Raw genomic sequence first — 26,822 nt, forward strand, 5'->3', positions numbered from 1 at the left:
GCCCGCCAAAAACTAAAAAATAAATATTAAAACTCTCTCTTTAAAAAAAAAAAAAAAAAAGAAAACCAACAACCTAAGCAATCATCTCAGGAAGTTAAAAAATGCACAGCCAACAAAATCCAAACAGGTAAGTATACTACACGTAGGAGCAGAATGAATGAAATATAATTGAGCCTGCATCTAACTTTTCAAATGTATGCAAGTTTTTTTAAAAAAATATTTATTTTTTAGTTGTAGTTGGACACAATATTTCTATTTATTTTTTTGTGGTGCTGAAGATCAAACCCAGGGCCTCTCACATGCTAGGTGAGTGCTCTACTGCTGACCCACAACTCCAGCCCCTGAAAAGAGTCTTTGATGGTTTTAATAATACCAACTTTTCCAAGAATACACCTGCCATGTAATCTAAGCAAAAGTGTGCTGTTTTTCTCAGGCCTCTACTATCTGCCAAGGGATGTTTAAGAGGTTCATGGTATGCCTCCATTTGATTACTGCCTTGTGATCAATCGATCCATCTATCTTTCTATCTGAAAACATCTGACCTCCTTCATTGTTTTTATAATGTAGTTGTGCCTGAATGTTTGTTTGCATATTGAAATGTTACAAACTCTTTTCCTTTTGTAGTAAGGGAATCGATCTATATCACAAAGTATGTTGAATATATCCAAATTTAGATGTGGATACGTTAAATATGATTCATGATAGAGAATTTCAGAATCTTTTTAGAATAGGATTGTTGGGTCTGAGAGAGTTGAGACTCTGAATTCTATGAGTTTTGAGGTCCTTCTCAGCCTTAACATTCTGAGAATTTCTGTGATCATTATTTCTATGAATAGCTCTAATCTGTTTTGCAACTAGTGTGTGGCAAACACTATATTTGGAACGGTGTTCCATTTAAATCTAATAAGTCCCCTTAAATGGGGTAGGAATATTGTCACTGTTTATGAGAGAACAAAAGCAGTGAGATGTAAATTAGACAAACTGTTTAAGAAGAATTGAGTCAAATAACTCCAGAATTCATGTTCTTTTCAAAGTTCTTTAAGAAAAGTTAAATATGTATATGGAAGTGAGGTTAAGCTAATTTAAGTATTTATAAGGGATCTCTGCCAGCCACAGCAATATAGAGATGGAATGTATAAACGTAGTAGGTAATTTTTTTAAAAAATTAGGGCTAATGAGTTATATAAATGGTAACATTTAAAAACAGAAACCATGCAAAGTTCACCAAAACAATTTTTATTTCCAGTGTTTAATTGGGTATGCACACAGGCATGACACAGGTTTGGATCATTAGGTCCTCATGCAGAATTATATTCTTCTCAATAAAGAAGCCAGTTCCATCCAGGATCCACTATCTACACACCTATGTTACAACATTTATATCAAATCTGGTATCTGAAGAAAAGATACACATATAATATGTTCATTTAAGTTACGTATTTTACAGAAAGATTAAAAATTCAAGTCACACAAAACTCAAAAACTGTATTAAAAGTTTGAATATAAAACTCAGATCCACCTGGAATGACTAAAGAATGGAAGTTCTGTATCCACCTGTGTTAAAACTGGTAAATGTAATGAAATTTATTACCAATAAAATGCATTCATTTATTTAATGTAAGTTATCTAATTTTAACAATATGGCACCCTAAAAATCAAATGGATTTTATGATGAGGCACTTTTGTTAGTGATGAAACCAAAAGAACAAATTTGCTGCATACTACTGTCAGCGATTTTCTCAGTAATTCGGGGTATATACTATGTAGTGAGTTGCAACAAATACCTTGCTCATTTGTATACAACTATCCAATATATTTTTAAATATATATGTGTTCTTCTGGCTGTAGTAATGCACTGTAAAGTTATTTCACAGTGCAAAATGATGAAACCAGCCCAAATGAAGGCTGCATAATAACAATTCTGGTACAAGAAAATATTTACAGAGTTACTGAAATGTGTAACAGTAGCTTTTTATTTGCTAGAGTGGACATACCCCCAGTTTAAAGACAGGGATGAAACTGTGCTTTACTCCCTGGGGTTTCAGACAGTTTATGAGGATGGGCATTAGTTGCAGAACTAGCATTTTGGCTCATGTTCTGGAAGTTTTCTCCATTTATTTGGTCAGGTAACTGTGGTGGTATGGAAAGATGGGGCCTAGTTGTTGAAGCCAAAGTACTAGAAGAACTGCCAGTGTCAGATTGCAAAGACCAAGTTGTCTCGGTCCTGGGTGTTTCTGATGTGCCAGGGTTCTCCAGCTGGGGGTCTCCAATTTCTCCTCTGCTAAGGTCAGATGTGCTCGTACGTAGGCGCTCCCTGGCAAGCCAGTCTGAGATTGAGAGGTCCTGGGCTGAGCATTTTGGTTTTAATCGATTCACAGCTGAAAGTTCAGATTCTCTCTCCCCACTCTGCTCATGTGCTTTCCAGAAATTCAAAACGCTGATTTCAGTAGCATCTCTGTGTCCTCCTAGTGTGTGTCTGCGCTTGATGTTTTTCCTTTTAGCAGTTTCGGCATTTGTTTTTTGATTCCCTACTCCAAACATATCATCTGCAGGTGCTCTGGGTCTCAGCTTTAGTCGATCTGCTATTTTCGTTTTCCAAGTGGGTTCTGGCTTTTCTGATTCACTTCTGGTTGGTGTTAGTAGACTCCCAGTTGATTTTCCTTTTTTCATGACATCAAACACTTTGGTTATTGAAGGTGTTTCTTTCTCGCTCTTGGTATCTCCCAGACTTCCACTGTCTGACTTGAATCTTGCAGACTTTTTTCTGGATAGTGTATCACATTCAATAAGTTTATGTGAACTAAAGAGTTGTCTCCGGCTTTCTAAACTTGGTGTTAAACTTCCCTCAGTACAACTTACTTCACTTCCTTCTGAGTTTCTACGGCTTGTCTTAGTAACTTCTTGCAGTTTTCCTCGGAAAACCCTCTCGGAAGTCAAAGCTGTGGGGAAGACAGGAAACTCACTCTCACTGTCTGTCTCCACAGGCCGCCCCTCACTTATCAGTTCGCTTCGCTCATCATCAGCCTCATCTCCCTTACTTTCTGCCACAGACTGTACTTCAGGGCTCAGTCGACTGGAGTCGAGGCTAGTCAAGTACATAGTTGATGATGTAGTAGAATAATCTGAGGTGATGGTGCCAACATTGGCCAAAAACTCACAATGTTTAGGTTCTGGACTGGTGGATTTCTTGGTAGAAAACCTTGCCAGAGAAGCCTGGGAAGATGTGCTAAGCAAAGTGCCAGAGTCAGACCCTGTCTCTTCAAAATGGGAGGACTTTTGTGTGAGAAGTGATTTAGAGCTCTCTTTCAGGATAGTAAAACGACTGCTAAGAGTTGGCGATCTGTTATGTTTGGAATTGTGTGGTGGAGAGGGTTCTTCAGATGGTGTGCTCTCTTTTCGTAGAGATGTCTTCTCATCTTTTGTTGTGCTGTCTGTCTTAGAACTATTTTCTTTGGCAATGATGAGCCTTTGTTTTCTGCTTAATGTCTCACTTTCCTTTTTTGACTCTTCTTTAATGTCATTGTGACACTGTTCCATATTTTCCTTCTTAAAAAATACATTGTCCAATTCATCTTCTGAGCTACTAGGTTGTGCTTTTTCTTTTGGCTTTTTCCTCTTGCGACTAGCGGCTGCAAAGATGGAGGACACAAGCAGTTCTCTGCTATACTGATCCTTTCCAGATCCCCAAGAACCCTGGGAAGCAAGCAGAGAAATAAGATTGTGAACAAAAGAACCATGCTGGTTGTAATTTGTTTTTTATACCCCCTTTTAAACTTATGCCAAAGACAAATTTTTATTTAACCACCAATCCCATCTCTTGCCTGGTTGTATTTATTTGCCAAGTCATAACTCAATTACATCTGTCTTTCAGGGAACACTTTTGTGTTGAGAGGCAAATAGCTCTCCTGATTCTTAATTTTCCTGTACTTGACTTTCCCTGCTTCTTTCACCTGGAACATAGGTTTAATAATTAAATAATGTTCTAATAAAATTGAATATAATATACTGAAATAGGCCATTAACATTTTATGGTGAATTCAATTTTCTAACTACAAAATACATATGACAGATACTTGACAGTATCGTATAAGCAAACTAGATTTCCATTGGTTCAGCTAGATTGAATCTTCAGGTATTTGCTTTAGTATACCAGGTTAGAAATGCCTTCATTTATCTAATGGTAACAACACAATTGAAAAATCTCAAATAACATAAGGTCAAAGGATCTTTGATCTTTATCATGGAATCATTTAAATGTACCATTATTGGTAAAGTCATCTTTTATGTATAATAGGTCCTTTCTACAACTATTTAGTTTGTTTATAATGTCTGTATGCTAAGGGAATGGCTGGGGACAAGGGTCAATAAATTCTTGTTTTAGCACACAACAAGATAGGGAGGCAGGAAGTATGCTGAGTAATGGATCAGAAATTATATTTCTCTTTCAATAAAAATTTTAGACAAGTGAAACTGAGAAAATGAGGTCTTTTAAAAAGGCTTCTACATTAAAAAGGATCAAATCACAAATTAATAGGATTTTGTTTTCCTGTTATAAAGGATTTCCTAAATATCCATTACATTTTAAATGGTTACTCACATTTTCTCACACTCTGATGAAGACCAGAGGGGATAATGGTTGTGATTGGGCTCTGAATTAGGAGACCTGATGTTCCATTATCTAGCTTGTTGTATAGGACATAGGAGACCTGATGTTCCATTATCTAGCTTGTTGTATAGGACACTGGACAAGGGACTAGACTTCTTTTTTTAACAATTGAGAAAGTGGTAGAAGTAGTTATAGCATTTGGACACCCACTACATTGAGGGTATGGTAGACCACCACTTAGATGAAGAAACATGTTAAAGGCAGAGATTTCAAAAAAATCCTTTCTTCTGGCAAAAACTTTTGGAAACTGTCATGTCCCTTTAGACTTTTATTAATCTAGAACAATGAAATATAAGGAATAAAACCTGACTGCATCTAGATAGGGAAATGGAAGAAAATCCTTTGTGTAGAAAATGTACATTAGATAATAATGTATTCTAATGTTGGTATCCTGAGTATAATTATAGTGTCATTATATAGAAGAATGTCCTTGTACAAGCAAGTCTCAAATGACTCTGGGAAAAAAGTGTGTTTATGTATAATAGAATCAAGAGATTAATTTAGGTAAAAGGGTTGGGTGTTATTCTAACTTCTCTGTAGGTTTCAGGTTTTTAAAAATAAACACTAGGAGCACAAAGATGGTGAAAGTTCTAAGTGATACTGGTGATAAAAACAGACTTCTGTTAGAATTATAATTTAATCATACAATTCTAGTTTGCTATTGTCTCACCAGTCTACACAGTGATTCAAAAAACATTTATTTTTAGTTGCACACAATACCTTTATTCCATTTGTTTATTTTTATGTGGTGCTGAGGATTGAACCCAACCAAGGCCTCACACGTGCTAGGAGAGCACCTTACCATGGAGGCCACACCCCAAAACACTTTGTAAGAATGCTACATAAGAATTTCCTATAAACTGCTCAAAAAAAAAAGTGTAATCTGGTGTTACTATCAATAGAATAAAAATTATGTAAAAATACTAACAATAAAGCCAAATAGGCAAGAATATATGCATTTTCTATAACAATGTATAGTAATAACAGAAGTTCATAATGCTAATAAAGTTATTTACAGATAAAATGATATCATGTTAGCACAGAAGCAGCAGGACTGGTAATTGTTGACGATGGATAAGGAGTACCTCATATCATTCTCTCCAATTCTGTATGTGTTGGAATAACTCTGGAAAGTTTTCTAACTCACAACTCAGTACTAGTTTAAGACTAATTTTTCTATTTATTGGAATTTGTTGTTCTGGCTCATAACATCAGCCAGAAAGCAATCCCCTCCTCCACCCCCCAAATATTTCTAAACTGTATAAAACAAAAAGATAATTTACCTTAGATTTTGTTGAGTCACTAGTGGCTGAATCTGAGAAGTTAAATAAAACATGGTCAGTATTAGCCAATCTTTCCTGCTTTCAACAAACAATGCAAAACTTATGGAAAAGACAGGCACAGAACAAATGTGAAAGCAAAACTCAAAACAACAGAACACAGTGGATAGTCAGAGCTCACAAAGATGCAAGCTGCACCACAGAAAGCCACCGCCATGAAAGGATGCTGTGAATTGTAGGCAGAACCAGCTCAATGATAGGAATGGCAAAGGAGCCCTGTACTAAACAAAAACAGAAACACTAATGTTTATTTTCTAAATATTAAATCTAGCAATAAAGAAGCTTGAAGACCTTTTAAGAATTATATCATGTACCACATCCTGTATCTGAAACTGATACACAATGTAGAACTTTTAAGATTGTTGGCTATCCTAGCTACAAATTGAAACACTCATATTGGTGTATTTGTTTATTTTTGTCAGACTTAAATATTATAAACATATACTGTATGCATATGGATACAAAAAGAGGCATTAGGATAATCCTGCTACCAGGTCACTTTGGTTTTTATTAGATAATGTTGATTTTTGTGCTTCAGACCCCATTTTCACGTCAGGGATCTTTTTGACTAGTTTGGTTAAATTGCTACCAGTTTTATAATTATCTATTAACAGACGCTATTATGGAAATGGAAAAATGGAGACCATAATTTTACTGTCTGGCAAAAACTCAGATTATACAATTATAAAGAGGGTAGAACGGGGCTAGCACTATTTAGAATAATACGAATTTTGAAATTTTATCTTTCAACTTCTGGGAAATTGTTTTTCAAAATTAATGAGCTGAGCCCCATGCCACACCCCTTTTAACACATGGCTAAATGCTTTATGACTTTAAGAACTGGTAGACCATACCATGCTATTTCTCCTCAGGGTCTGCTTCAGAAATAACAAGAAACAGCAAAAAACTTTTAAGAAAGTAGTATTGATCTGTTTACAATATTCTTAAGAGAAACTTTACACCACAGATCAACTGTGTTTGCATTTACAAGAATCGGGGGTTTCTGCAGACAAGGCAGCTACAGTGTGGACAACAATCCTCCTTCTTTCTACAGTTCCAGCTGTCCATCAGGGACATCACAGAATCCACTAGTGACATTACCGTGTGATAGACTCCTCCCACTTCGCCTGTTCAACATCAGTATAGATTTGCCTGTGTCAGTAAGTGCTGAAAAAACCCTTTAGGACTAAAACAAGAACTAGAGACAAAGGGAGAACATTGTGTGAAACAACATGCTAGATTAGTGCAACAGTCTGGCAGGAGAAACTTTTCATCAAAAGAGCCTATAAAAACTAATACTTAACCAAGCATTAGGGTGGCAATAGGAAACAGAAGAAAATAAAGGTCAAAGAGATTGACTTTTACTGTGATATCTATAGTGACAGATAATACACTGTATTTGAGAATGGTGTCCATTAGCAGTTTGACACATGTAACTTGTTGCTCTTAAACAGAACTTCTAGGTCAGGAATAAGAACTACATATACAGTCTAGATCATACTTTCTGCCATCACAGCAACCACATATTCAGTAGCATATATCTGTTTTACCTTGTGATGACTATTACATGGAAACTGTGAATTAAAAAAAAAAAGAACAAAACAGTGGTTTGCATGCTCATTTCCCTCATATTTTCATTCTGACAAACATTACAACTCCATGCATTGTCAATGGCATTATAGGCACTGGAAGATAATTAAGATCAATCAGAAAAGGAAGATTATTTATTAGTAGAAAGGAAAAAAAAGAAAAAGAATAAAATCATAGTGAATTATTACTCATGACTGATTTGTTCTTTCATGTTACAAGAATGTAGCTTTTAACCTAGAGCAAAATACTGCCCAGGCAAGAGTTACCTGATACATCTCCAGGGGAGACTCCTGTCCTTCCAATGTTGGTGAGTAAATGATCTATGTTTGGCACTGGCTGGGAGTCTACTGTGTTTTCCTCCTGCACTGAGGTCTATGGTTAACAAACAAAGATCTCTTCATCATCTCTTCAAAGATATTTTAAAATTCAAACAACATTTTTTTAGTAAAAGATACATTACTGAATGGAGTGCTTGTGCTTAACATTTTTATATTGGTTATATATCATTAACTGCAAAAAAAGCTTTATATGATCAGAGACTAAGGAGCTAGAGACCTGCTTCCAGGATGCAAAGCGGGCAATAGCATACAAAGCGGGAGGTTGACATTGTTGTAGCATCAGGATCTTGAGTCCCAAATGAAAATAACTGAGTGCAAATGCTGCTGCACAATACTTACAAGAGGTTCTTCAGCACCCTCTTCCGTGAAAAACCAGTCATGCTAAAATTTAAAATAAAAGAGGTGAAAAGAAAAATTAAATAACCCCCTAAATATACTTTATATCTTGAAGGATAGTTTTTTTAGACAAAAAAAAAAAAGACCAAATTCTATCCTACCAAGTATCAGCTGCTCATGAAAATGAATGGTCTCGGAGATGAAGAACGAACTTACATGCTGGATGAGTGTCTCTACAATCTTATACTGGTCGGGCATGTGTGTGACCATGTGGGTCATGTTGTCTTCTGATGTTCGCACTAGAGTTGGACCAAAAACAATTGCTAGGTTTCTTGGTTCCATCTGAAAGAATAAATGATGGTGGAAAATTAAAAAAAAATTGAGAGAATTTTTTAATATTTATTTTTCAGCGGACACAACATCTTTATTTTTATTTTATGTGGTGCTGAGGATCGAACCCAGCACCCCGAGCATGCCAGGTGAGTGCGTTACCGCTTGAGCCACATCCCCTGCCCCCCAAAAATTTTAATATAAGAATTCCCTTTGTAGGTCTGGCATTTTAGATCTAAAAAGTTATTTCTGACAGAGGAAAAAAATACAAAGCAATTTTTTTAACCCTTTGTAGTCCTATCACAATTTAGGACATTGCCTGACACTGCTGTTATCTTCTGGATCTGCAAGCAATAGGGGTTGATACTGCTCATTTCATAATTCAACCTTATTATAATTGAGCGCTACTTCCAGATCATGCATGGCCACTGAACTGACCTGAACATATACATTATTCTCTATCTTAAACTGAAAGCACTCTGAAGAAAGGGAGTGATAGTGGTATTCCTAGCTTCTGGTGTTCTCTTATTTTCTTCTCGGTCTTGTTGGTTTCTGGAGAACTTTAAGGGAGTAATGTCACAAAATGAGAAAATCATCATTTTGCTAACACTGTAATGATTATCACTGAGGAAAAGGATGAATAATTATGTCACCAAATACAATGTGTGAATTTTGTCTAGATATTTAAACAAATAAGAGACATTTTAAAAATGAGTCAAACAGAACATGAATATTAATATTCTAGTAAATTTAGTTGTTTAATAATGTGGTGGTGTTAAAAGGGGGAGAAAAACCTGTTTAAAACAAAATATTATTTTTCACTGTATACCGTGTATATACATTACCTGCTCAAAAAGGTGATATGCAGCTGAAAAAGTGTAATGTTTCTTTTTCATGCTGGATAAATATAACATGAATAACCTTCTTTAAAATAGTGACAACTGGCTGGGCGCGATGGTGCATGCCGGTAAGGCCAGCAGCTAGGGAGGCTGAGGCTGGAGGATCACGAGTTCAAAGCCAGCCTCCACAAAAGTGAGGTGCTAAGCAACTCAGTGAGACCCTGTCTCTAAATAAAATGCAAAATAGGGATAGGCATGTGGCTTGGTGGGTGAGTGCCTCTGAGTTCAATCACCAGCACCCCACTCCCCCAAAATAGTGACAACTGGTATTTGTAGATATTTTGCTTTTAAGAGTACTCTTCAACCTTAGAAAAGAAAAGGGAAGATAAGATCTCCCATGTTCTTGAATAGGCAGAATTAATACTGTCAAAATGGTCATACTACCAAAAATGCTACCAAGATTTAATGCGATTCCTATTAAGGTTCTGATGATGTTCTTTATAGAAACAGAAAAAGCCGTCATGAAATTCATTTGGAAAAAGAGGAGGCCCAGAATAACCAAACCAATCCTCAAGGGAAAAAGTGAAGCAGGAGGCATCCCTATACCTGACCTTAAATTATACTACAGAGCTACAGTAACAAAACTGGCATGGTATTAGCACAAAAACAGACACAAAGACCCATGGTATAGAATAGAAGACTCAGAGACAAACCCATATAAATAGTTATCTCATACAGACAAAGACACCATAAACATACATTGGAGAAAAGACAGCCTCTTCAAAAAATGGTGCTGGAGAAACTGGAAATACATATGTAGCAGAATGAAATTGAAACCCTGTCTCTCACCCTGCACAACACTCAAGTCAAAGTGGATAAGGAAAGTATGCATTAGACCACAGATCCTGTGCTTACAAGAAGAAAAAGTAGGCCCAAATTCCATCATGTTGGCTTAGGAATGGAATTCCTCAACAAGAGCACAAGAAATAACATCAAAAATCAATAAATGGGATGACATCAAACTACAAAGCTGCTTCACAGCAAAGGAAACAAGTCCATGAAGAGAGAGCCTACAGAATGGGAGAAAATCTTTGCCACCTGCACCTCAGAGCATTAATCTGCAGAATATAGAAAAAACTCAAAAAACTTAACAAAAAAAAGCAAATAACCCAATCAATAAAAGGGCAAAGGAACTAAACAGGCACTTCACAGAAGAAATACAAAAGGTCAAATATATGAAAAAAATGCTCAACATCTCTAGCAATTAGAGAAATGCAAACTAAAAACTACATTGAGATTCCATCTCACTCTAGTCAGAATGGCAATTTATCAAGAATACAATTATAACATTAAGTGTTGGCGAGAATGGGGGGGAAAAGGTACGCTCATACATTGCTGGTGGGACTGCAAATTGATGCAACCATATGGAAAGCAGTATGAAGATTCCTCAGAAAAGCTGGAATGGAACCACTGTTTGACTCCTCCATATATATGCAAAGGACTTTAAATTGGCATACTATAGTGACACAACCACAGCAATGTTTATAGCAGCTTAATTCACAGTAGCTAAACTATGGAAACAACCTAGGTGCCCATCAACAGACAAATGGATAAAGAAAATGTGCTGCATACTACACAATGGAATACTACTTAGCCATAAAGAAAAATGAAATTATGGCATTTGCCAGTAATTGGATGGAATTAGAGACTATCATGCTAAGTGAAATAAACCAATCCTAAAGAACCAAAGGCTGAATATTCTCTCTGATATATGGATGCCAACACACAATGAGGAGGTAAGTGGGGAGGGGAATATAAAAGAGTAGAATAAACTTGACATAATTTTCCTTTGTTCATATATAAATACATAACCAGGGTAACTCTACATTATGTACAACCACAGAACAAGAAGTTATACTCCATCTATCTATAATATACCAAAGTACATTATACTGTCACATATAAATAAAAAGAACAAATAAAAAATTAAGGAGTGCTCTTCAGCCAGTTTGATGTATTTTTGGAGTTTTTTTGTTGAATTCTAAACCTATTTTTGACAATTGGGCATGAAGCAATGAAGGATATCTTTTAAACTAAAGCCACTAAAATTATATTTCTTAAACATGCACTTCACATACCTTATTTTTTTCCGAATTTTCTGCTACTGTCTTCAGATGAGCCGAAAGAAACTTAAGGGTTTCATAATGATGTTCAGGCAAATCGTGGATCTAAAACATATTATTTTATGATGGATTCAAATGTTGAATTTTAGTTGTGCCTCCCAAACTAAAAAAATAATACCTACTAGTCTTTTCAATGTTTTCAGCCGATCTAGAGGATCTTCTTTACGATTGGCTTCAATAAAATCAGCATATTTATCTGACAACAATAAGAATAAAACAATTTATCTTTAGGTAACCCTGTAAAGGTTTAAACACAATGAAAAGTAGAAGATTCCCAAATAACTTGGCCTTCGAAATGTAAATGTCTACAAATTACATTTTAGATAAAGTTTGAAGTTTAAAAACCATATAATAAATAGAAGAAGATTCAGTGAAATTTTCTGTTCACACAGCCTGTCCAGTTTTCCCCCCAACCACTACAGTGGCCCATGTAGCATTCAAATTTCTGTAAGTTTTCCTATTAATGGTATCTTATTATGTGTGAAAACTTTTGACTAAAACAATAATGAACAGGAAAATATATTTTTTCCCTGAATGGAAATATTTTTAGAAATTCTGTTTTTCACTATATAACTAAACACAACCTTCTGTTTCCTTCAACAAAATATATATATATTTTTGGTTCCATCAGTCTATGGTTTTCTAACAGTTGTAATGTGGACTGTTTCTCTGGCAGCTTTCATGGGAGTTAACTTACCATTTGTGAAGAGAGGTTCAGGGAGTTTTCTGAAGAAGGATTTTAGTAAACTGCTTATCACATTCAAATCTCGCCATTTCTAGGTAAGCAAAACAGAAATACAGTATTTTTTGGCCAATATTAGCAAAAGGAGGAAAACAGATCAGTTATTCAAATAGAAATAAACAAACTTACATCATCTTGTATATCAATATCAGCCATTCCCTTGTTGAGTTCTTCTTGCATACTTGAAATGGCTGCATTATTTCCAGGAACTCTGTAAATACCTGTATATTCGAGACCTCTTTCTTCAACTAATTTGCAACATATATCAACTATTAATGGAATATACTGCAAAACAAGAAATAAACATTTTTATTTAACACAAAAATTTATGTTCAGATAGTAGTTCTATATCACAGCTACAAGTACCCTTTCATCCAAAAGGAAATATGTAAATTGCCATTATGAAAAACTAAAATAGAAAATATAGACATTCAGAAATTGGGAATAAATCGAACCAACATGACATTTTTTGAGAGAGTGGGAAGAGAATGAACAGGTCAACACAGAACATAAAAAGCCCTCAGGGAGATGATCTAGAAAGGAAAGGAATAATTAAGAAGGATGTGGAAACAGTTTAGGAGAATAAACAGGAATAAGGTCAAGAGAAGACATGGGATACAGTAGCAATCAACTCACAATATGCATCTTAGCATGGAGTTGTAAACCAATATACGTGTACTTAATAAGGCTGTTATCATACTTGTAAGATGCAAAAGACAGAAAATAAATTCATATTGACACTTTTTTTTTGGGGGGGTGCGGTATGCTGGGGATTGAACACGAGGCCTTGAGCTTGCAAGGCTACCAACTGGGCTATACTCCCAGCCCTCAGACACATTCTTAATGACTAAATAATTCTATTTTAGAGTTAATACATTGGAAAAAAGTATTATATATAAAATTACTTATACAGGTCAGAGTAACTCGTGGAAACTAAGATCTGGATGAAGAGGAAAATGCTCAACAGAGGAAGCAGTCCCTATTATCTGAAAGGCTGTACACTCAGATCCTATAATTACAAATGAATGAATGAATTCAGGAAACCCGGCTGGTTGGTGTCTCCTACCCGATTAGTATGAGCTGGCGGACAATCATCCAGTCGGACGCCAAATGTTCCTGTAGCAGTAGGCTTTTTCTCAAATGTCTTTCTCATAATGCTCGGAATGCCTTTTCTCCATGTGCCTTTGTCTTTTGGGGGACTGGTATCATCTTTTGATTGTTATTGAAAATAAAATCACATAAGAAAACGGAAATAAGAGTATTTAAATCATGACTAACAATCCTTTATATTAATTGGAATCCTCTTATGTAAAACACCCTACATTTATCTAAAATATTTAAATCTCTTCCTAAATGGCCACTCCCTTTAACCTTCCATATAATGTAACAGATAATAATACTTCTTCACCCTTTTACAGTCCATATCATGATTTTCTTTAAAACAGCAAGGAAGTACAATCAACAAAACTACTGGTTCCATTTCACAATGGTAGCATCTGCATTCGGAGTCACTCAAATCTGCCATGTCTCTTTTGTGTTACATTCTCCTTTACCTTGTTTTGATTACAGAATCTGGTGTCTTGGGCCTCACTTTAAAGGAAAAGGTCCCATTAGCCTACACTAGGTCTCTAGTGATCTTTAAGATAGCTGACCCTGGGTCTGAGTCAGTAGAAATGGTACAGAAAAACATGAAAATACCTTTAAGATCCCAATTTTAAACACTTTATTTGTTAAATTTACCCAGAAAGCTAACATCAGTACCTTTGCTGAGAAGTTTCCTTTCAGATTCTTCCTTTGGAGAATGTGGGCTTTGAGTCTTTGGCTCTGATTTAGCACCAAGTAAAGTTTGCCTGATGCTGAGACTCTGGCGAGGTGTTTTTGGCAACTGTTCTGCTTTGCTGCTAAGAGAAATAAACATTTCTTAATGGTTTCCTATTTCACATCCAAATTAACTGTAGGCACGAAGGGATTCTCACCTCATCAGATTGTTATATTCTTTTATTCTCCGACTAATTAAATCCCTGTTAGTAACTCCAGTGTCCTACAGAATAAACAGAAGGTAATATTAAAAAGTCAATTCCAAACATAAATAGGAGATTCTTATGAGTGGGGCCATTTTAAAGCCTCTATTCAACATCACTATGTGAAAAATGTTCCAGTTACCTCCTGACATTGCCAAAGTTTTATTTTCTGTATTCACGCAATAATTAGAATATTTCCAGCAAGTAAGAAGTTGTTCAATACTTATTGATCTGTCATTCTAAATAAATGACAGGGCAGCAGAGTTTAATACTTAAAGGATCAGCACTTAATACTCTTGGATAAAAGATGGAAAAATACTGCCAGAATTTAGTAATTAATAATTTGTAGTTATTATTAATTTGTAGTAACAGTGAGATTGAGGGTCAGTTAGTATTAGAAGGGGCAGATTATCAAGAACTTGTTTTTTTAACCTCAGCGGGTTAGTGTTTATAAAATGATAAATCCAAAGCTGAACATAATTTTTTCCTAGTGATTCCAATTATACATTGATGTGTGTCCTCAATTTTTTTTAGTTTATTTTGCTTATAATGAAAGACAATTTACAAAAAATTTTGTTTCATTCCAAAGTTTTCAATGGACTTTTCCAATGAATCAGATGAGTAAGATCTAGAATAAGATTGCCTTAATTTAAATCCTAACTCTTACATTAAATTTGTAATCCTGGGGAAATTATTTAATCTCTGTTTGACACAGTTTTCTTATTTATAAAATTATTATGATATTAATAGGACACATTTTATATGATTGCTAAGATTAATTCACGTAAAATGTTTATAAATAGTGTCTGCCAGGGCTGGGATTGTGGCTCAGTGGTAGAGCACTTGCCTCGCTGCCTTGCATGTATGGGGCACTGGGTTCGATCCTCAACACCACATAAATAAATAAAAGTATTGTGTCCAGCTACAACTATAAAACTTTTTTAAAAAACAGTGTCTGCCATATGGCTTATGCTCAGTGAATCATTTTTTTAATGCTCAAAACTAGGGGAAATATCCCTGTTTTAAGATTAGATGACAATGATGATTGACACTGAGTCAATGTTTATTAACTGCCAGGCAATATGTTACATTCTTCACGAGCAGTATCTCCATCAAACCTCAAAACGGTTGTTTCAGATGAAATCATCTGAGGAATTTTAATGATACTATGCCTAATACACAAATAACACACAGCTGGTATTTATTAAATGGGAACTCCTTTAAACCATTACTTAAAGCTGAATCTACATCTGTGAATTATTCTCCCTGTTTCTTTCACAGAATTTAGGTCTGATGCTGTCTACAGTAAGCGGTGGCAAAACAAAGGTTGTGTTGATAAAGATCTGGTGTTAAAAATTAACTATCATCAAGGCAGGGGGAAAACTACCAAAGGAAGAAGCAACAGGCACTTTTCCTCATGGTATTAAGTTTTCATAATTTGAATTATATTACAATGAAAATGATTAAATTGGAGAACATAATTTGTATGGCTTTACAAGGAACATTCTGAATAATGAGAGCAAAAGAAAAGAATCTGGTGTGCTTTTGGGGGTCATCACATGAAGTCAGAATAATGTGGGAGGAAAACTTAGTTAATAATATGAAGGAAAAAAAAAGTAGTACTCTTGAGCAAAAGTTTGATTTCATCATTGCTGTTTTTTTTCCCCCACAGAGTTTATAGCTATATACCTTTAAAACTATCTTTATTACTGAACCCTGCTATAAACTCTCAGAAACTTTATTCCCTATTAAAAATAAAAGCTGGCTTATAATTTTAGATAATGTACATTTTCTTAGAAACCAACTACTATACTACCCCCTAGGCTATATTTTTGCCTATACAATTCAATTAACAAAAATCATGCCAGTATCTCTGCCTTTACATAGTAATTTTTTTCCCCACAGTATTGGGGATTGAAAACGGGACACTCCAACAGTGAACTATATATCCTCAGCCCTTTTTAAAATAGGGTCTTGCTAAGTTGCTGAGGCTGGCCTTGAATTTGTGATCCTCCTGAGTCACTGTGATTGCAGGTGTGTATATTTTCACTGTAACCTAAGCCTACAATAATCCTGCTTTTGAAAGCAGGGCAAAGACACAGAAGAATTTGGACATAAAGGTTCAATTGACCCTCTCTATTCACAAGTCCCTCATCTGAAATAGACTTTTTGTCTTATTATTCCCTTAATGATACAGTGTAACAATGATTTTCTTAGCATTCACATGGTATTAGGTATTATAGGTACAGATTTAAAGTACACAGGAGCGTGTTTGTAGGACATATGCAAATACTATACTATTTTATATAATAGACTTGAGCATCTGCAGATTATGGTAGCCAGGAAGGGTCCTAGAACCAATCCTCCACATTTAGCAAGGGATGACTAGAATGATCAGGACTAAGAACATGGGTCTCCTACCTGTGTTTTATTGCTTCTGAGAAGGTCCGCAAAATATGAATAGTCTATGTTTCTAGTTCAGGAATGGTAATTTTTTCAATAAGTGAAAATAATCTAATAAGTACACTTGAGCTTTCATTTTGATTGTCCATTTTTTAAGTAAAAATTGCACATTATAATGTTTTGTAAAAATGTATCAGATTCTTAACACCTACCTCTTCATTTAGGTTGCTACTTTCCTGGATAGTCTTGATCCATGCTAACATATCATCTCTGTCTTCTGCCTGAAATAGACATTCACAATCGGATGTGGTAAGTCGAAACACATTTTTCCTCTTGGTCTCACTGTAAGAGATGTCTATCAGGCAAGCATTAACACTGATGGGTTGCTCTTCCTCAGAAGGAGGCATCTGCTCTCTCTTATCTTTGTACAAGTACAGAGAATGGCCCCGAAGTACAACATACATCTGTTTCCAAGGACGAATACTTCCACCAACACGCTAGAAAACACAAATCATTCCATGAATATATAACATAAGGCTAAATCTTTGTGACAGGATAAGCATATTAAACAACACCTTTAACATGTGCATATAGACACAAACACACACCTAGTATAGAAGGTGTCTAATTTACCTTAATATATACTTTGTATATATAACCAAATTAGGCAATGTATTCATATCAAAATTGAGGATAGTGAAATGCTAACTTTAGTTGGAAAGATAAAATCAAAAAAGAAATTAAAGTTTTGCAAAATATATTTAAAATGCCAAGGAAATGGAAAATTTAAAAAATCAATCAGAAAAATCTCTAGATAAAAATGGGTCTTAAGTCTTAGCTTGAAAATGATAAACACTGCAGAAGAAATTTCCAAAACGACATGTACAAATGATGAATTAAGTTACCAAAGCTGATCAACTTTATATGTATGGTAAAGCAAAAATATCCATATCCAAAGTAAGTCCTCTAAAAAATTTTAAATTCTTACAATATTAAAATGTTCTCATAAACAAGCTGACCAAATATTATAGGAAATTCTTTATTATATTTGGAGTCTACCTGATGAAGCATATATTGGTATTCATTTATATAATCTAATATTTGTAAAATAAAATAAGAAAATTATAAAGGCAACTTAAAACAAAAACAAAAATTATGAATAGGAGAAATGCCACTTCATAAAGGCCTACTCTGTCATTATCTATGGTTAGTAAACTAATAAGAGAGTTCTTCTTATTTTTACCTTAGCAGAATATAAGAGAATATATTCTACCTATTGTGAATACAAAGACTAAAATATTAAAAAAATCAAGATTAGAATCTTCTTAAATAATCTTTCCTTTATGCAGAAGGAGATATTTTCCCCTTTAATCTGGACATCTTTCCATTTTACACATAATGCAGTGTGTTGTGTTGGGGCCTGCATTTCTGACATTTACAGGAGCTGAGTGAACACACTACCTTGCCCTTATCGGTGACAAGTGGTCGGAAATGGAGCCACCCTTCTTTTGCAGCATCACTGAAAACCTCTGAAGAAGAATCTTTTCTGGATCCAGAGTCTTCTGATGACTTTTGACTATCTGTGATCTACAGAAAAGGCCAAGAAAACATAGTCAAATGTCAGTTTTTTCCTTTATAAATATTTATATGTTTGAAGTTGCTTTGCCAAAAGTCTTATGTTCCAAGTGAAGAGCTATTTTTGGAAGATCCTAACTTCCTAATTGCATAAGAAATATTTCTAGTCTTATTTAAAAAAATATTATTAAAGTCATCTGAAGGAATTTAAAAATATAAACTGATTTTTCCTGCTTTCATGAATCCATATTTTAGCAGAAAAAAATGATCAGTTTGAGATTTTGCCAACTGAAAAATGAAAATAGCAAGATGCAATAATCAAGGACTGAGTAGAAACTATAAGTTGGTGGTGCTGAGGCAAGGCCTCTCTGAAGAAGTAACATTTAGTTGACATCTGGAGGAAAAAAGGGCTTGCCATAAAAGGCTAGAGGGATAAAAATTTCAGGGAGAATGTATGTTCATCATTATTATTTTAAATATCCACTGTTCAATGTGAGTTACTAGATGTTTTGGTTTAGGGTCCTTAGGCTATGGTAGGATAAGTAAAGGGAAGCTGTTAAAAAGTGATGAAGCAGGAAGTAACATTATGTGTTCACATTTAGTTAAATTCAAAGATTTAACTGAATGCTACACAAGGATAGATTCTAAAAGGGCAAGATGAAAAGATGAATTACGCGAGTTACTGAAGGAATCCAAGAGACAGATGAGTGGCTTAGATAAGTGAAAAGAGGGAGGTATGCAAAGATTGAGGGTATGTTTTAGAGAATAAATAGGATTGATGTGGGGGGGGGGAAGTGAACTAAAAGAAACAAGACTAATTCCTAGAATGTGGCTTGAGCAACGATGAACAGTAGTGAATTTATTCAGACAGGGAAAACTAAGTCTGAGGTAATCAAGATATATTGCGCATGTAAAGCTGAACTGTTCATTAAAAATCTCAATGAAAATGTCATATAGGCAGTAGCTTACATGAGCTGCAGTTTGGGGAGAAGATCAAAGCAACACAAATACTGGGATACCTCTGTGTAAGATCATCAAAAAAATCAGGGTAGATAAAGAATGGGTAAGAACAAGCTCGAAGCATTCCAACATTGTACATGCTAGGCATAAACAGAACCTGCCAGTGAAGTAGAGTTAGAGATAAAAGGAAAGCAGAAACAATGCTAAGATGGAATCCAGCACACGGAAGTATTCCAAGAAGGGAATGGAAAATTGTGTTGGATAATATTGAAAGGTCAAGTAAATTAAAAACCAAGTAATCAGGGGCTAGGGTTTTAGCTCAGTGGTAGAGCACTTGCGTAGCCTGGGTGAGGCACTGGGTTCAATCTTTAGCACATTAAAATAAATAAAGGATTGTGTCCATCTACAACTTAAAAAAAATTGAGAAAAAAAAAGTAATCATTAGTTTTGAACTTGAATTGTCTCTGGTGACCTCGGCGTGAACAGTGCACTTTAAAGTAGAGAACAGACAATCTTTTCAAGGAGATTAATATAAAAAGTAGAGGTGAAAGGAAGAGTGCTATCTAGAGGAGAGAGTAGTTTCCAGGAAGGTTTCCATTTAATGTAGGGAATAGTACAACATAACTATTATACAATGGTGAATGAGCCACTGGAAAGTGATTTTGCAGAGGAAAAGGAGGCATGAGTGAGTGATGACCCAATCCAAAGGCCGTGGGTACTGGTTTTCCACAGGATAATGTGTCAAGTAAAAAGATGTTTGAGATAAGGAAGGCACAAAGTGTGGGCATAAATGCAGGTGACAGATACTTTTGGAGATGGTAAGAAAGGAAATTCCTGTCTCATCATTTCTATTTTTCTTAAGGAAGCATGAGCGAAGGTTAGAGAACAACATACAGAGGTGGGCTGAAAGAAAAGGGTGGAGGGAAGTCACGAAATAATTCTAAGGAGAGAAAAATAAACACACAACAAAATACAGAAGGATTGCTGAGAAGTTAGATTTGGGGCCATAAATTGAAAAAATCAGCAGTGTGTGAATGTGTGTAGAAATTAGAAACATTAATATTTTCCAAAATGCAGTCAACAGTTACAGTATAAAAGTTATATGATATTTAAATATTAAATATCCAGTGGATAAAATATTTCTTTATGAAAAGTAAACTACTAAGGTAATATTTATTTGCTTGATGTTTTAAAAATACTGAATACTAACCTTGATGCCCTTCAGGCTAGATACATGCTTAAAGGATCTGTTGGAAAAGAAGTGTATTTGCAATTAGTACAAAAACACCTTAATGTTAAGAATTTGAAGACTGCAAATAACCTTTTAATTAAGGAGCTGATATTTTATCATTATCATGTTAAATGTTCACTATTCAATGTAAATGAAAAAAAAACATAATTTTATAAATAATTAAATTTTCAATGATAGAAACTTTCTTAGTTTATTTGGCAAATCAAAACTGTTTCTATGTAAAGTGTGGGATTTTCTCATCTAAGAAAAGGAAAAAACCACTCAGGATAAACACTTGTCTTTCTGTTATTAGTTAATCGTGGCTATGAAACTAGGGTAAGGATTTCCACATTACTAATTATGCTCTGTAAGTAGCTGATGTCAGCAGTCATCTAGAGAGCGTGGTGGGTATCCTGACCTGTAAATGCAGCACCCAGAGCACTGCCAGGTGGTTCCAGCCTAACACTACCCTCCAGCCACAATGTGAGTGCTTTCAAGAAGGTGAATGACAAATATTGTCTCCAGAAAGGGCTTAAGTCAACATGAAAGAATTCAAAATAACTTTTCAAAATTCATTTGCAGAACTCAGAATTTTAAGATATTACTAAAAATGTCACTATCTTCTCCTCATAGAAACCATAACAATCAACAAGGTAATTAGAAACAGACATACAATCTTGAATAGTGTGGGGGGCTACTACCTCTAAATTGAAGTGTACAAAGAAGGGTGGCTAAATGCAGTGAAGTACAAAATGGACACAGAGAGGATACCATTTGTTATATATCTCAAAACTGCAGTTTATTGTTTGAGAAATCAAAACCAACCTCCCCTTGTTTGGAACAAGGGCTAGAGTCAGTGACAGAAACTTCAAGATATGAGAAAAGAACGAGGAAACAAAATCCTGTCATCTCTGTAGGAAGCAGTGAACAGCTAGTGTAGGACAAAGGAGACTGAAATGTGGCAGTTACTGACATCTTTCAGTGAGGGGAAACTAAAGGCTAAAATAGCTCCCAAATCCAACCTGGGATCATCAGAAAAACTCCTGCTGGGCTAGAACACTGTGTTCTAGCCATACCTCACCACAGTGGCTGGCCCAACATTATAATGAAATAAAAATCTAATGAATACTTCAGAGTATGTTATACAAAGATAATTTAAAAAAAAAAAGACAGAAAGAAGATCCTATATTACAAAAGAGGTCAATATTAAATATCATGTTAATAAAATATCTAAGAACTAGAAAGGCTGATTTATAGCCAGCAGAATTTCAAAAAAGCACAAATAATGGGTAACACCTCTACCAAATAAGAGAAACATAAAACTACTGTAATTAATCGAATCTGGTATATATGACCAGATGGAAAAATTAATTGAACAGAGCCCCAAAATAAAAGAAAATACAAATAATTTAGTGTGTAATAAAGATGGTGTATCAGTGGGAAAAGGATGAGTCACAATAGATGCTTTGGGGACAACTGGAAAATCAAAGTTGTAAATATACAAAAAAGAAAAACATAAGTAAATATTGCAAAATTTCATAATTCTGGAGTTAGGATGGACATCTTCCGTATGATTCAAAACCCCCAAACCATAAACATATTCCCTAAATTTAACAACAGTAAACATTTTACATGTTTTTCATGGTTTAAAAATAAAAGCCAAATAAAAATTCTGAACTGGGAACAGACTTGTAATGCTTATTACTGGAAAAGTGATAGTTTTGTTTATATTAAAGGTTATGCAGAAATCAATAAGAAAAACCAGCAGAAAATGGGCAAATGATATGAAAAAGCAGTTCATAAAAAATGTTAAATACATGAAATGATGTTCAATTGATGGTTCAAATTAAAATATAATACCATAAGATTTATTTTTAAAATAAAAAATAATACACTGCATTGATGAATAATGGAGACTTCTGGTGGGAATGTGACTTGATATAATCTTTATGAACAGCAACTGACAATAGATATTAAAATAAAAATATACACATATCCCTTGATGTATAATCCTAGTAAGACTTATTACTCAAACATGCTAAATTGACTTTATGTAATATAGTCAATGAAGTATTGTTGAAGCATAAGATTTGAGCAATCTAAATTTCTACTAATAAGATCTAGATTATGGATTAAATATTTTCAGTGGAAATATAAGCAATTATGAAAAAGAAAGTGGCAAGAATACTGAACTACAGGATCTCTTGATCCATATGCACACCAACCCTCATTTATTTATCAAAATAATTAGAACACAAACACATGTAAGTGTATATAAGTGATTTTATACATGGAATAGCTCTAGAATTATACACAAGAAAATACTATCAGTTATGCCTGAGTGGTATTGAGAGGTTGCAGGTATGTGTATATATACATACCATGTTTGTGTATTACTGACTTAAAAATTATATTTAAAAATCCAATTGGATATATTACCAAGTAACAACTTGGATTTCATTTTTTGCCTTTCTAATGACAAGAAATTAGAAAAATCTAAGGCCTTAAATTCCATATCTATATGCCAAACTTATATTGAACACCCATCCATATACAAATATTTAAAATAGTACACCCAAGACTTACAATTTTGCATCTTCTCTATAATCATCCAGACCCTCATCATATGATTTTGATCTTTCTGTTTTTGAGTTGGGCTGGGCATCCAGGCTAGGTGGTCCAACAGATTCTGTAATTAGAACCCAATATTCATACATTTACAAGTGGTTTCCAGATTCTCTTAATGGTGAAAAGATCTGTTTGTCATATGATTTGTATAACCACTCTTTAAATGTACCTTGGTCATGGGACAGCTGACGTCGAATTAAAGGAGCAGAAGTTGTGAGACTGGGAGGAACAGTTGCTATTGAGGGGACTTGACAGGTAGAGGCAGAGATAACAGCAGAAGCAGGGATATGGGCAATATCATGATCAATGCTAGGGCTAGTTGGTTCATCTATAAGAAACGGGAAGATAAACATTAGAATATTAAAAACTCAAATGTATTAATAAAGATTTCTTTTTAATACTTTTTTAGTTGTTGATGGACCTTATTTTATTCATTTATTTATATGCAGAACTGAGAATGAAACCCAGAGCCTCACACATGTTGGGCAAGTGCTCTACCACTTAGTCACAACCCCAGCCCCCAGATAAAGATTTTAATACTCAACCAACAAACCACACACAAATTAAATATCTGATCTGCTAAAAATATTTACACAGCTTTTACTCTAGTAATTTCAAGTAATTCTCAGAAAACAGCATAACAAATATTTTAAATGAGTTGCTTTATCTACCAACCGATAACCAAGGTACCAAAATTTATAGGTATTCAGAATTTAAACTTACCAAAGTAGAGTAATAATCATACAGCACCCTAAAAAAACTACTTTTCAAATTTTAAATGCATTACAATTATTAATTCAGAAAGCTAAGAAGGGTAATTTGGATAATATTTACCTTTCAGTGTTCAATTCCTTACTTCTTCCCTCCCTACCACACAAATGCATCTTCAATTTTTGTTGAAAGACAATAAAGCTCAGTTTGTAGCTGTGGCTATTTTAATTGGTACCTTTGTATAAATCACAAAGGCACCCTCTTTCTCAGGTAGATATTAGTTTTGGTCTTCCCCATTTGCCTTCTTGAGCAGATACCGTTGAACCCTTGTAGAAAAATGAGTATTTTCTAGGTACTATGAATTTTAAGTTTCCAAAAACCTGTCTCTATCATATACAAATTCACATGCATGTATAACAGCCATCATATAGCCAACTTACTATCAGCACCATTACAAATACCTTGTATTATTCCTTCCTGTAATACTTGTGAAATCATAAGAAGTACTATTTCACAAAGACCAAGACAGATTAAATAACTTGCATAAAGTTTCAAAGCTTTAGGATGGAATTTGAACCCAGTTAGATACCTGAGGTCCTGCTCTGTTTGTCTTTCCTTTGGTAAACTTTTCAAAAGCTTAATCAAAATTTATAAAAACACTAGAAGTATAAATTCTAATATTTGAGGCCAAGAGAATGTAATTTAATAGAATAATGGAACTATAATCTTTAAAATGTCTTATGATACCCTTTATATTACAATGATAAAATGGTTTTGATTTTTAATTTTTTAAATTCTAATTTGTTATATATGACAGCAGAATGCTTTAAATTCATATTACACATATAGAGCACAATTTTTCATATCTGGTTGTACACAAAGTAGTCACACTATTTAGCTCTTCATACATGTACTTAGGGTAACGATGTCCATCTCATTTCCACCATCTTTCCTACCCCCATGCCCCTTCCCTCATACTCCCTCCCCTTTATTCTACCTAGAGTTCCTCTAATCCTCCCATGCTTTCCCCCCAACCCCATTATGAATCAGCATCCTTATATCAGAGAAAACATTCGGCATTTGTTTTGTGGGGGGGATTGGCTAACTTCAATTAGCATTATATTCTCCAACTCCATCCATTTACCTGCAAATGTCATGACTTTTATTCTCTCTTAATGCTGAATAGTATTCCATTGTGTATATATATCCACAATTTTATTATCCATTCATCTACTGAAGGGCGTTGGTTCCACAGTTTAGCTATTGGGAATTGTACTGCTATAAAGATTGATGTGGCTGTGTCTCTGTAGATTTTTTTTATTTAAAAGATCAAGCTATTGTAATTCTGACCAAATTCTAAGACTCCTGTATCATCCTAATGATTAGCAGTATTCCAACAAGGAGAGCTCATGCCTATAAAAGTATAACATTTAAATTTTATGCTAAATCAATAAATTCTGAACATCTTAAACTTGTTTTCTGGTTTTACAATTTTTATTAAAAGCACCTTTACATTTTAGAAAAGAAAACATTATTAAAATCTTCAGGTCACTTTTACTAAGTATATGACAGTTTATCCAATAATTCTGTCTCTAAAAATAAGGAGATAAGTGAAGTTTTTAAACTAATTTAGTGAAGATAAAAATTTATTACTAAAAATTATAGTATTTAAAACTATCATTAGGATTTAAATTATCAAAAATTTAAAAGTTTCTTCATATGATAGAGATACAGTAAGTGGGTTTTATAAAGATTCATAAATACTGCAATGAATGGGAAAATACCATATTGTGTAGAAACTATCTGGCTTACGCAGTATAACTGTATAACAATTAAAAGAGATTTTCGTATCAAAAACATTTAACTTACAAAATAGTTCACATGAGAGCAACTGAAAAAAATTGATAAGAAGAGAAAGATATAAAAACCTATTTTTAGAGGCTAGGATTGTGGCTCAGTGCCTCGAACGTGTGAGACACTTGAGTTCAATCCTCAGCACCACATAAAATAAACAAACAAAGGTACTGTGTCCATTTACAACTAAAAAAAATTTTTAAGCCTGTTTTTTTAAAAATTGACAAGATATTCCCGTAAGATAACATTTTTCAAAGCCAAGAAACTATCTCTGGGCATATGTGGTCATCATATCTATTAAAGGGTACCTATGAGATGCTGTGAAATAAATCTTTTAGGAGAATAATGACATGCCTTGTGAAGTAATTTTAAAAATGTGTATTATTTAAAATAAAACAGGGAATGAAATTACATTGTACATGTATTAGAAATTAAATAAAATTTCAAAGGCAAGCTTTTTTTAAAAAATGAGTCTGGATTTGCTGGTGGTATTCAAACTCTTTTTTTACTATGTTTTGGGGGCTATTGTTTAAAACTGACAAATGGTTGTACACATTTATAAAGTATAACTGATGCTTTAATACACATATACATTATGTAATGATCAAATTGGGGTGGTTATCCATCATATGTATTTATCATTTGTGGTAAGTACATTCAAAATCATCTCTTCTAGCTATTTTGAAACATTATAGTCACTCTACTGTGCAACAGAACATCAGAAGTTATTCTTTTTGAAACTGATCACATTATGTGATGTGTTAGGTATGTCACAACAAATTCCACTACTATGTGTAGCTGTTATATACAAATAAAATTTAATTTTTTAAAAAAGTGATTCCTTCTACTTAAAAAGAACTCTGTATCCACTGAAAAAAATTTCTCCCTTCCTTTTCCCCTGCCCTCATCACTCCCTGGTCTCTGGTAACCATTATTTACTCTCCACTTCTATAAGGTCAACTTTTTCATATTTTACATGTGATAAGATCCTGTGGTATTTATCTTTCTGCATTCAATGTATTTTTCACCCCAGTATAGGATGGCTATTATCAAAAAGGCTATCAAGGCTGTGGAG

General features: G+C 34.3%; 1 protein-coding gene across 7 annotated transcripts in view; it reads right to left on the reverse strand.

The window, feature by feature from the left end:
• Positions 1–1,230: 1,230 nt before the first annotated feature.
• Arhgap21 (Rho GTPase activating protein 21) overlaps positions 1,231–26,822 on the reverse strand; it is a 135,659-nt gene continuing 110,067 nt past the window's right edge. For 5 of the 7 annotated variants that reach the window (XM_077803030.1, XM_026401183.2, XM_077803029.1 and 2 more), the window contains 17 exons: positions 23,352–23,510; positions 23,141–23,243; positions 20,534–20,570; positions 18,250–18,375; positions 17,001–17,285; positions 14,341–14,405; positions 14,126–14,265; positions 13,431–13,573; positions 12,494–12,649; positions 12,320–12,398; positions 11,745–11,818; positions 11,578–11,667; positions 8,487–8,612; positions 8,274–8,315; positions 7,863–7,968; positions 5,950–5,981; positions 1,231–3,693 (listed from right to left, as the gene is read on the reverse strand). In XM_077803030.1, coding sequence (XP_077659156.1) covers positions 2,002–3,693; positions 5,950–5,981; positions 7,863–7,968; positions 8,274–8,315; positions 8,487–8,612; positions 11,578–11,667; positions 11,745–11,818; positions 12,320–12,398; positions 12,494–12,649; positions 13,431–13,573; positions 14,126–14,265; positions 14,341–14,405; positions 17,001–17,285; positions 18,250–18,375; positions 20,534–20,570; positions 23,141–23,243; positions 23,352–23,510 — 3,455 coding nt within the window. In that variant the 3' untranslated portion in view covers positions 1,231–2,001. The remainder of the gene's footprint in view (positions 3,694–5,949; positions 5,982–7,862; positions 7,969–8,273; positions 8,316–8,486; positions 8,613–11,577; positions 11,668–11,744; positions 11,819–12,319; positions 12,399–12,493; positions 12,650–13,430; positions 13,574–14,125; positions 14,266–14,340; positions 14,406–17,000; positions 17,286–18,249; positions 18,376–20,533; positions 20,571–23,140; positions 23,244–23,351; positions 23,511–26,822) is intronic. The other 2 variants (XM_077803031.1, XM_026401187.2) reach the window with 1 other exon arrangement.

The sequence above is a fragment of the Urocitellus parryii genome, chromosome 9 (assembly GCF_045843805.1).
Source record: "Urocitellus parryii isolate mUroPar1 chromosome 9, mUroPar1.hap1, whole genome shotgun sequence".
Classification (NCBI taxonomy): domain Eukaryota; kingdom Metazoa; phylum Chordata; class Mammalia; order Rodentia; family Sciuridae; genus Urocitellus; species Urocitellus parryii.